The sequence below is a fragment of the Cucurbita pepo genome, chromosome LG03 (assembly GCF_002806865.2).
Source record: "Cucurbita pepo subsp. pepo cultivar mu-cu-16 chromosome LG03, ASM280686v2, whole genome shotgun sequence".
NCBI classification, from domain to species: domain Eukaryota; kingdom Viridiplantae; phylum Streptophyta; class Magnoliopsida; order Cucurbitales; family Cucurbitaceae; genus Cucurbita; species Cucurbita pepo.
The window spans coordinates 8,707,035-8,719,732 of NC_036640.1; the positions used below are offsets into that span (position 1 = coordinate 8,707,035).

Consider the following 12,698-nt stretch of genomic DNA (forward strand, 5'->3'; position numbering starts at 1 on the left):
CTAAGTTTCTTTGCAATTCTATGTAGTTTAGGTTGCATGTAGAGTCATTCAAGTTCGACATCATCAATCTTGCTTGTGGACTGATTCGAATCTCAAACAAGTGTTCTTGCGTTGAGATATTGATCAACAAGAATCATTCAAGTTAGACATGATCAATCTTTTTTGTGGAGTGATTAATCTCAAACAATGTTCTTGCCTTAAGATATTTGATCAATAAGATAATTCGAATCTTATTCCCCTTGTAGTGATTTTCACGTATCGTTTCAAATCAAAAGAAGAGGTGTTGAAGCTAATAAACTTGAGACACGGTCAACAATGTCTCAACACTTGAGACACACCAAACAAATCATGAGATTGGAGGCACTATGTCTCAATGGTAGAACTTTTGATGGAAAAACATGAATGCAAACATAAAAAAATTTGTGTTATTGAGAGATCGTTGAGACACTACTCCTAGCACTCGATTTTGAAGAGACTTTTTGGAGAAGAGAAGACCCTATTCCGATTTCTACAAATTTTTTTATGTAGTTTATGTTATAGATGTTTTCTATGCCGTTTAGGTTTTGTATTAGTGACCATGAGTAACTAAACTCTTAATTCTAGGAATTGATGTGGTCTCTAGACTTTTTGATTTAATGAACTTTTCCCTTCATTGAATATTTTATTTCATTCATGTTTTTATCTACATGATGTTCAAGCAAAAAACAAAGGTCGTTTAAAAGATCGAGGTAAGAATATGCACAATTTAGAGTAGGCATAAGAGTTATGTCAACGTAAGGCGTAAAAACTTGGAGCTTGAGGTAGGTGACAACGTATTCTTGAAGGTGTCTATAATGAAAGGCATCTTGAAGTTCAAACAAAAAGGACAAGTTGAGCCTATACTTCATCGGACCTTTTGACACTTTGGATTGAATCAGTTGGTGACATACATATTAGCTCTACCACAATCCCTCTTCATGGTGGCATAACGTATTCCACATCAGAATATCTCGCAAATACTTGACTAACCCAACACATGTTATAGATTATAGACGAGGACTTGAGTTATTCCAAGCTTAAGGTACATTCGAGGATGGAAGTTTCTTTCAGATGGATATGATGTACCAACAAAAAAATAATAATAATAATAATAATAAAAAGAAAAAAAGAAGGTTGTCCCTAGTTACTTAACTTGAGAAAATGGAGAGTTAGGCTTTAGTATAAATAAGAGATCTATTGTCTTATTAAGTCACAACAATTACTTCATTTCACTCCACTTGGGTGGTTCGGAGCCATTTGAAGAATATATTTTATGATGACTCCAGCTCAGGTTCTCGATTGATCCAGCTTAGGTCTGATACGCTTGGACCATTTTCAACCATTTTCTACTCTTCGAGAGACATTTTTGAAACTTCCTATGGTGTAGTATGGCAATTTTTTTTAACTAATTTAATTGGAACTAAGTTTAGATTATTTTATGCAATTAAATGAGTCAATTTCTTCCCTAAAAGAATTCTAAATTATAATTTTAGTACTTCATAGGTAGAATTAGATATCAAGAAGCAGTTTTAAGCTAGTATTAAGAGAGCGTAGCTTTAAGCTAGTATCATGAGAGCGCAGTGATTTCGGCTTGGGCCAACCAATTAAGTGGCACTACCGTTGGTTTGTTTGGAGAAAATGTATGATGTATGATGACACATGCTTGTGGCCCTTGCAAGTGTCATAATTATGATTGTTATGTTATACTATATTATGTTGTACTATGCCCAGCTGTGTTCTAGCATGTTATGTCATATGGTGTTATGTCATGTTTATAAGCTATGTTATAGAATAACTATGTCATGTTGTAGAATTATGTTATGATGTTGATAATTTATGATGCATAAACCTCCATACACCAAGAAGCAGCTTTAAGCTAGTATCAAGAGAGCGTAGACACTTTGGCTTAAGCCAACCAAGTAAGTGGCTTTACTATTAGTTTGGTTGGACGAACTGTATAACGTATGATAACACATGTCCAGTGGCCTCTACATGTGTCATAATTATGATTGTTATGTTGTCCTATATTATGTTGTACTATAATCTACTGTGTTCTACCACATTATGCTATGCGGTGTTACGTCATTTTTATAAGCTATGTTATAGAGTACTTTGTCATGTTGTAGAATTATGTTATAATGTTGATAATTTATGATGCCTAAGTCTTCATACACCACGCCATGTAAGCTATGTCATGTACGAAAAATTAGACAAGAATTATGTATGCATGATTCACAGATTCATTATGTTATAAATGAATGGAAGTTTAACTTGCATCATAAATTTATGCCATGATTTTTAAGCTATAGGGACCTTATAAATTTTTGTGTATCGTATGCATTAGGACACTTCTCTGTTATGATTAGTACAGGCACGATCTGACATCATTTATGTTCGCCATGATGTTATGTAGGCTCTTTCCCTCTACAGTGTTTGACATCCTGTTAGCAAATTCTAGCCCGACGAGCCAGACCTAGGGGATACACAAGCCCACTTGGTAGGTCCATGCGCTCATATGTGGCCATGTGTAGGGAAGTATTACACATTCAACTCTGCCCGAACTGAAAAGTTACGTAAGGTCATGTCATGTTGATTTTAAAAAGATAAGTCCCATTATACCGCATGTGTTTGTATTTTCCAACCCCAATAGTGGGGTTACTTATATGAAGTAACGTGTAAATCTGTAAGTGGAACTACTCACCATTACTCGAATGACGGGTAACATTCGACTACTTTAGACAAACCTAAAAGGAATTTCATGCACATCTTCTCATTTCCAATCGAGATTGCTTAAGGGTTGTAATAAATAAAAAAGAACAAACGAAACAAATGAATCCACCTTATTGATTGAAGCTCACTCCATTTCTTGGTTCTTTTATATGACATAAATTAATTAATAAATTTCTGAAGTAAATTTGAATATATCTCAAATTAGAGTGTAAGGTCAACCTTAACAAACCCTCGTGGCTTAGGAATCTCTAGCTTTTTTGTGATGTAATGTTCTCAAAATAATAATTAAAAAAAAAGACATAAGAGATTTATGCCTTGGTCACAACTATACTCTCAACCAACCAAAATCATAAAATCTATTCAAATTAAACCAATCGAGAAAAAATCGTAACGAATCAAATTGTTTAGCGAAATCGTTTTAAAAAATAAATTATATTAAAAAAAAAGTGTTGTGCACGCAGGTTGTTTCATACGACAATGTGGATATATGAGTGTTCGTGAGTAGGATTAGGTTGNAATCGAGATTGCTTAAGGGTTGTAATAAATAAAAAAGAACAAACGAAACAAATGAATCCACCTTATTGATTGAAGCTCACTCCATTTCTTGGTTCTTTTATATGACATAAATTAATTAATAAATTTCTGAAGTAAATTTGAATATATCTCAAATTAGAGTGTAAGGTCAACCTTAACAAACCCTCGTGGCTTAGGAATCTCTAGCTTTTTTGTGATGTAATGTTCTCAAAATAATAATTAAAAAAAAAGACATAAGAGATTTATGCCTTGGTCACAACTATACTCTCAACCAACCAAAATCATAAAATCTATTCAAATTAAACCAATCGAGAAAAAATCGTAACGAATCAAATTGTTTAGCGAAATCGTTTTAAAAAATAAATTATATTAAAAAAAAAGTGTTGTGCACGCAGGTTGTTTCATACGACAATGTGGATATATGAGTGTTCGTGAGTAGGATTAGGTTGGATTGGGTAGCAACATTATTGTTATTTGTTCATAATTTTTTAACTCAAAGTAACTCTTTAACCATCTGAATATAAATCCAAATATGGTAAGTCATTTGTTTAAATTTTTATTTTTAGTAAAACATCGTAACTCAATTTCTATATGAATTTTGAAAAATGACATTTATTGACACCATGTATATATAATTGTATAATACTTTTTAGAATTGAAAATCAAGTCAAAAGGATGGATGGTTAGTGTCGACGAATTGGAAGATATAGTTGGAGGGTATGTATGGTTAGGTTCCATTTGTATACCCGGTGGAATTTGACATATCTTAACTAAACTGTTTGCATGGGCTCGCCGCGCACTTGTATAGTTTGGAAAAGCTTACTTGTCTTATAATTTAGGTGCTTTATCCGTTTTTTATTTTATTGCTTGTTATTTTGTCTGGTTCAATAATACTGTTTATCCGAGTGAGTTTTACGAGCCTACTGGACCTGAAGCTTCTCAAGCTCAAACTGACTAATGGAAATCAACCATCAAAAGTTTAATTTATTTGAACTCAACTCAATCTTACTATTGATAGTCCAACTCAAACTATATGAGTTGAATTGGGTTGGATTGTGTTGATCGAGTTCTTCAAATCACATCCTTTATATGGGATATAAAATTTAAATATTTGACGTTGTTAACCTATAGGTCAATTATAAGTATGATATATGAATTAGGGGAAGAATTTTGTGTTTTATTGTGAAGGAAAGGGAGATACGAAGGGGAAGAATGAAAAGAAAGGATTGTAAAATGGATTGAGTTGCACATGCTTGCATTTAATACAAAACCAACTCCTTTGCTTTATTTGTTAAGCGATCAAAGGACAATTGGTGAGGAATCAAATTATAACTTCTTTCTTTTTTTTATTTTTTTCTTTTAAATGTTAGGTATGGACAACGTTTCAAACAATAACATATTTTTTTTAATTCAGTACAACATTTGATGGATCGAAAATGTGAATCTTCGACCTATTGATCGAAGAAATATATTATAACCAGTTGAGCTATGCTCATTTTGACAACAAAAACATGTACGTAAGAATTTCGTTCGTTGAACTTATCACATAATTTCACCAAATATCCGTAACATACGTGGTCTCAATAATGTCCCCATGAGTATGTTCCTTGGTTTCATGGGAATAACCTAACGAAAGAAACATTGTAATGTTTACTCAAATAATAATAATAATTCCGTTAAGAATGAGAATAAAATCAGGTATCCCGAACATTCATAAAATTTGAGAACTTTTGATAGCATCATGATTTGTTGCCTTTGTTGAGGATGTGTTTCCTTTAATACATTCCCATGCACTCCATATTCTCTACGTATTCCCCTTTTTATTCTTCTTATTATTATTATTCCCTTTTCATATTCTCTCTCAACATTTCCAAATCTTTACTCTATTCTTCCAAACAATCCCTCTGTATAAGTTATCACCTCCATCAATTTGATGNCTTTATTTGTTAAGCGATCAAAGGACAATTGGTGAGGAATCAAATTATAACTTCTTTCTTTTTTATTTTTTTCTTTTAAACGTTAGGTATGGACAACGTTTCAAACAATAACATGTTTTTTTTAATTCAGTACAACATTTGATGGATCGAAATGTGAATCTTCGACCTATTAATCGAAGAAATATATTATAACCAGCTGAGCTATGCTCATTTTGACAACAAAAACATGTACGTAAGAATTTCGTTCGTTGAACTTATCACATAATTTCACCAAATATCCGTAACATACGTGGTCTCAATAATGTCCCCATGAGTATGTTCCTTGGTTTCATGGGAATAACCTAACGAAAGAAACATTGTAATGTTTACTCAAATAATAATAATAATTCCGTTAAGAATGAGAATAAAATCAGGTATCCCGAACATTCATAAAATTTGAGAACTTTTGATAGCATCATGATTTGTTGCCTTTGTTGAGGATGTGTTTCCTTTAATACATTCCCATGCACTCCATATTCTCTACGTATTCCCCTTTTTATTCTTCTTATTATTATTATTCCCTTTTCATATTCTCTCTCAACATTTCCAAATCTTTACTCTATTCTTCCAAACAATCCCTCTGTATAAGTTATCACCTCCATCAATTTGATGAACCTATCCAATCACATTCATAACACTAATTATGTTTTTAAACTAGGAAGTTACAACTATTGAAATGACTCCCGAAAAATCACAGTATTAAAGTTATATATAAGTTGTCTTTGTAATTTAGAGTTAATTTTTTTTTTTTTTTTAACTTCTATGTAGTTTAAATTGTTTATAATCATTACATGATAATAAATTATTGGATAAGTGATTTGAATCTCAAATAAATTTTCTTACTTTAAGATATTTGATCAATAAAATAATCTAAATTTTAATTTTACAGGCGATTTCATATCCTTTTAAATTTCTTCGACATTTTAGATCTAAGGATCTTATTTTAAAGTAAGGCTTGTAGATCGAGTTTCTAAGAGTTTTAATCATTTGGAATGAAATCATCTTGATTTGAAAGGTTTTAATATTTGTGATTTAAGGATTGGTATAATTGAAGCTTAATTATTCTTTAATACAACAGTAATTCCAACTCGAATTTATTTTAGGGTAATTTAAACAACATTTTTCTACCTCTTTTTTAAAGTTCATATTCAATAAATCAGATCGAAAAATAGATAAACTAAGGTTAGATAGACAAAAATGGGACTGACCCACGTGCACACCACACCATACGTACGTCACGTGCATATTCATCTCCTTCCTTGCATGCTTCCTACTACAATTTTTTCATCCTATTTTACTTTTGTTCTAAATTCATTCTTCTGGTACATGTCTCAATTTGATTATTCTCCAAAAGTTGTGAACTTTTAACTACGAATAAAATAAGACAAAAATTATGGCAAATAATCAAATATTTTACTTTTAGGTTAGTTTATTGAGAAGGTTTTATTATATTTTTTAGTTTTAAAGAATTATTTTCAAAATTTTAAGCTGTAATTATTATGGCATTGATGGACGTGAGAGTTACCGTCTTTCAATTAACAACTAAAATTTATTTTCGAAGTTATAAATAGTCATTCAAGTAGCTTTAATTAAGCTATCTTGCATAGAAATTGAATCAGAAGTTTAGAAACAAGTTTTCTTTAGGGTTGATCTTAATTATCAAGATAATTCGTTTTTAGGGTTCTTTCCTAATTCAGGTCTAAAAATTGTGTTATTCAACAAGATTGTTGGATCAAATTCCTAAAATTTTATAAATCAAAGTTTTAGGATGGTATATATTTTCTTATTTCATTTCATCACATCATGTCCCATCATTAAAAAAAAGTGTTATTTTTTTTTTGTTTTTTTTTTTTCATATTTCTGTCTTTTGAGCTCTTATAGATCTTGTCAAGTTCCGAAGCTTTTATATATATATCAAGTTCCGAAGCTTTTTTATATATATATATATATATATATATATATATATTACATTACTTCTTTATAAAGTTTATTTGAGTATTAGGCACTTAAAATCAAAAGTTAATACATACTTTTTCTATTAAATTCATGCCATAAATTAAAATGCTTATTGAAAAGCAAGAATCGATGATGGATTGCAGTACGAGCATACGTCATGCGAAAAACAAGATTAATAAACTAAAATAGACTTATGAACAACTATTAATTAATAAATAATGGTGTCCTCACCAGAAATAATGTCTCTCTATAATTCTTAAATTGTTGTACGCAAAAACAAAGATGAACAATGGGAAGGAATCTTTTTCTATATATGGTGAAGTAAAGGGAAGAGAGAGATTAAGGCACTTTTTTTGGTATTACATACAAAATTATATATAAGTTTGATAGTCCAAAATGTTTGTTTTTTTGGGCTTTTTCTTAAAGTCAAAAATCTCCTTCTTTCTCAAAATCCATCCATTCAACAAAATAAGTGCCTCCTATCATTACTCTTATTCTATCAATATTTTTACCCAAATATTTTTAAACTTCCTTTACCAATAGAACTATCTCATTTCTTATACATTATTTTTATTTTAATAGATGATTATATCCAAGCTTCTAATCTTGCTTCGAGAGGAAAGATTTAAAAGATGGGAACAGAGTGATTTTAGAAAGAGAGTTTGGAAGTAAAGCTAAAAGCAAGGATGAAACCAATGTTATAAGCTAGCAAGCAAGAAAGACAATACAACTTAAATTTGACGACTCATCACATCTACCTCTAGTACATTTTAAGGCATTTCAAGTCTAACAGTATAAACATAATTTTGTCGAAACGTCCATACTCCTAGAAAATATAATAAGAAACTATACATCATGAAAGCGGCTAAGTAGCAGGACATGAGGGGTTTGGCATGTAATAGACATGCAGCTATAAACAACATGTATTGGACAAGTATATAAAAAAAAAAAAAGTGAAGTATAAAGAACAATTTGAGGGGATAGTTTAGTTGTACTAAGAACGTTAGGCACTTATACTTTTAAACTCTTTTGTGGCTGTGAATAGAACATACCTCTAACGAGTATCTCTAAGGAGTTGTGAGAAAGAATCGACAAATTTCCTTAACTTTCTTAATAAGTTAAAAACAACTATGTGAACTTGCACCACAATTGGGTACTACTAATAATTATCTTAAACAAATCTCTAACCATTTTTCTAAGCGTGTTTAAGTTAATAACTATTTTTACTAAGTCAAGCTATTGACTCACATTCTCCTTTGTAAGTTTGACTTTGCTCGAGATTCTTCACTTCGAGCAACCTCGGCATGAAGTTTAGCCCTTGCCAAAGCCTGTGTTTAGTTCTTCATCATGATTCATAAATATTTCAATAAACAACTTTATCCCTTTCAAATGGTTATTTTCTACACATAAATTTAAAATAGTTCGATATTGGTTGAACTTCATCCAAACAGATTGTGATCTTGCATTGATAAGCTCTTGCATGCTCTCAATTTGTCCATTAATTACTGCTTTGTGCTCCCTCCATGTGCTGTATTTTATGACTCTCGATGTTATGTAATGTTATGACTTATTATATTATGACTACGTGATGATATATTATGACTTTTGTTATGTTATGATATGTCATGCACACCATGTTAACATTATTGTTTTCGAGATTGTAAGGTATTGTTATGCCAAGAATGTATCCATGAAAATGTTTATGAAACACGAATGTACGATCTGCATATTATATGATATGAAGTTAAGGGGACCTCATGCATTTTTAGGTGTCATACACATAGGGATACTTCTCTGTTATGATTAATACGGATGCATACTATACGACATTTATATTTGTCATGATGTTATAATACGGTAATGTGTACACCATAATACTATCAGGCTCCTTTCCCTCAGTATTTCGATAGTGTGAGTGTGCAGTAGTTGAAGGGCAAATCCAGGGGTACATATACATCTGCTTGGAGGATTCATGTGCACGTACTTGAGTCGTGTGTAGAGAAAAAGTATGCATCCAACTTTACTGGAAAGCAGAGTTCAATATCATTTATGTATTTCGTGATCCAATAGTGGGATCACTTAGTATTCCTTAAAATACTCAAGTCAAGTACTACTCTTATTTTTACGGTCAAGATAAGGTAGTTACATGCATGAACGAGTCTATAATAATAAAGAATAAGATCCTTTTTGAGTTAAAATTGTATGCAATGGAAAATGCCTCCTTTCAGTTTAAACCGCATCAAATTCTATCTTTTCTATTTTTGCTTCTCTTCAATATATTTCTGATGCCTACCCTTTTCATTTTCTATTTTTCTATTTCACTATTTTTAATGCATTTACTACAAATCTATATTCCATTAATATATTTTTATGAATTATAAATTTAGTTTTTAGCTTCTAAATTTCTAAAATTTTCCTTTTATCCTCTAATCTTCATGTTTATATTTTTTTTTTTTTTTAATTTTAATTAAATAATTTTATAGTTCAGTGGATAAGGAGATAAGATACCAAATAGTACGCTAAACTGTTTTTTTCTTTAACTCGAAGCAAGAAAAAACTTTACCCCATATTTAATTAACATAACCGAGCTAGAACAACCATTAATTAAGAGCTTCCCGACATTTTTAAGGTCAATTTTGATTTTGTCCTTTGTTTGTAGGGGGGGTGTTTTCATTATACTTGGGCTACAAATATAGGATATGGTGAGGAATGTAGGAACCATAAGATAGTATAGAGGAAATATATTTGAGGAATTTGAAGGAAGCATGTGAAACAAGGCAATGTATTTATAGTACTTGATCAAGCATTACTTAGTAAACAACCTGAACTAGCAACTTTTAGGTTCTTTCCCTATGGACTACCTCTTACCTTCTCAAACATACATATCAAACCAAAACAATTGCATTTTTTGAAATTATTACTTACCTACACACATACTCATACATATACTATGACGTACCTATGTATCCTACACTCCCCAGCTTGACGAAACTAGATTGCTCGATAATTCCGATAGACCCAACAATGCCGACGACGACGAGCACGACGGGATCTGCAAAATCGACGACATTATCATGTCAATTTGCTCCATTGCCATTTGATTGGCTGCCAAGCATTGATCTTGTGGGTAATAACCATTTGGAAAGCTTGATAATTTGGTAAATGGGTCAAGATCTTGCGAAGGAGCTGAAATTTGTGGAACTGATGAGCAAATATTTTCCTCACCAACTTCGCATAATTTTGCGGGATGCAAAATCGAACCATCGACGTATTGAGGTAGTGTAGTCATTGGAGTGACAAACTCTCCGCTTGCAACCATTAGTTGATCGGAGTCGAGCGATTGGGAACGGTATCCTCCCAATGACTGCCACGACGGAGGGTTATGAGGTAAAAGGTTTGTTGAGGGGGAAAACGAAGGCAGCAAATGAACCAAATTGGCATTTGGATTGAGATTGGAAAATTGTTGAAGCTTATAATCAATGAGATCATAACCAGCTTGTAGAGTTGAAGTTGGAAGACATGGCTGATCTTGATGGGCTGAGGTGGTCAGAATCAAATTAGGGTTTGCATTGAGAATAAAGAAGCCCTCATTATTAATGGAAACATTAGGGTTTTGGAGATGGCCAGAAAAGGTGGTCAAAGCTGAAACCTCATGAGAGATCAGCTTCTTTTTTATGTTCGAATTCCAAAAATTCTTCACTTCATTGTCCGTTCTTCCCGGTAGTTGCTTTGCTATCTGAGCCCATCTGAAAGAAACCCGAAAGCAAAAAGAGGTTTAGAAAGTTTCGAGACTCGGGTTCAGAATCAAAGTTGATATCTTTTTTTCTCTCTATATATAGGTCGGTGTGCAACATTTTCGGTAATTTAGTATCCTTATATGCACGAAGATAATCAATTTGACCGGAAGAGAAATTAGAGAGTAAAAAAAAGAAAGACACCTGTTGCCAAGAATGCTATGAAGTTGAACAATGAGGGCAGCTTCTTGGGGGGAGAAGCTCCCACGTTTAAGGTCGGGTCTGAGATAATTTATCCATCGAAGCCGGCAACTTTTTCCGCATCGTTGTAAGCCTACAAAACATACTGAAAAATTATTTGAAGGATGAAACAATATGATTGAAATTTATGGAAACTCAACTCCGGAGTTAAGCTTTGGAGTTTAGTAATAATTGTGAGGGGGAAAAGAGAAGGTAATTACCAGCAAGCTTAGGGACAGAGCTCCAACAGCCATGGCCGTAAGTAGAAATGTAATTGACAAGCTTCTCGTCTTCCTCGGGTGACCAAAGCCCTCTCTTCACTTTCTGTTTGTTACAGCAAGAATGGTGCCCCATATCCTCTCTCTCTCTCTTAGAGGGTTATGCTTTAGAGAGAGAAGAAGAAATGAAAACAGAAAGAGAGAGTGAATGACATTATGGGAGTGTGAAGGGAAGGGAAAGGGGTAATGAATTTAATGTTGAGGAAGCTGTACGGTTGTGGGCCGCTTAGGGCTCATGCCAAATGCCCTACAACCTCTCCTTTTCGTGTCTACCAAAATTTTCTAGTACTACCCAAGTATGAAAAAATATTCTATACCATTTTACCTAAACTTTAAGGAGTATAGGCTCAATGGGTGAATATCTAAATGAAAAAATGTAACGCCTAAGCCCATTGCTATCAAATATTGTCCATTTTGGACTTTTCATTTCAGGGTTTTAAAACATATTAAAACCAGACACCGGGCGATGTGTATGCAAGGAGGCTAAGCCTCAATCGACAGTGGACATGAGGCGGTGTGCCAACAAGGACGCTGGGCCCCAAAGGGGGTGGATTGTGAGATCTCACATCGATTGGGGAAGAGAACAAAACATTATGGGTGTGGAAACCTCTCCTTAGTAGATGCGTTTTTAAAAACCTTGAGGGAGAGCTCGAAAAAGAAAGTCAAAAAAAGACAATATTTGCTAGCGTTGGATTTGTGTTGTTACAAAAAAAAAAGATAGTCAAACCGAGTATAATTGAGTGTGTATGACACATTATCATCTGAAGATCAATAGCCTCGACCTTTTACTTCTACAATTGTTATTACTAAAAAAACGTGAAAATAAAAGTATTGGTGCATCTATGTATATAATTCAACAGATAATACACAAATTATCATATCAAAGATTCATGATTCGACCTCCAACCCTGAACCTTATTAAACAAAGCTAGAAAAGAAGAATACATTGTACGAGTATTAGAAAATTTCTAGTATTATCGTAGAACCTACTAGAGACGAATGAAATACGTTGGCCACACGTGGTGACGTGGCACTCGTGCTTCCGGGGTGGTCCTTCCTAACTTCTTTCCCTTTCCCTAAGAATATTTTTTTATATTAATTATTTATTAACAACAAGCTCTACTAAAATCAAATTTGTGCTCTTTATACTATGTTCTCTACCATTGGAAAGCGATATGTTGTCTGATTATGATCATCATCATCATGTAAGATCAAGATCCAACGGCTTAGGA

General features: G+C 32.7%; 1 protein-coding gene across 2 annotated transcripts; it reads right to left on the reverse strand.

Annotated features, from left to right (window-relative positions):
• Positions 1-9,982: 9,982 nt before the first annotated feature.
• Positions 9,983-11,610, reverse strand: LOC111789875 (transcription factor MYB26-like). Of its 2 annotated transcripts, XM_023670589.1 has the most exons (4): positions 11,410-11,610; positions 11,153-11,282; positions 10,440-10,960; positions 9,983-10,266 (listed from the first exon to the last, which is right to left on the reverse strand). In XM_023670589.1, exons 1-4 carry the CDS (start codon positions 11,540-11,542, stop codon positions 10,163-10,165), a joined length of 888 nt encoding a protein of 295 aa, XP_023526357.1. In that variant the 5' UTR covers positions 11,543-11,610; the 3' UTR covers positions 9,983-10,162. The 2 variants fall into 2 exon arrangements, with proteins under 2 accessions (XP_023526357.1, XP_023526356.1); XM_023670588.1 differs by having other exon boundaries at positions 9,983-10,960.
• Between the last annotated feature and the right edge of the window lie 1,088 nt (positions 11,611-12,698).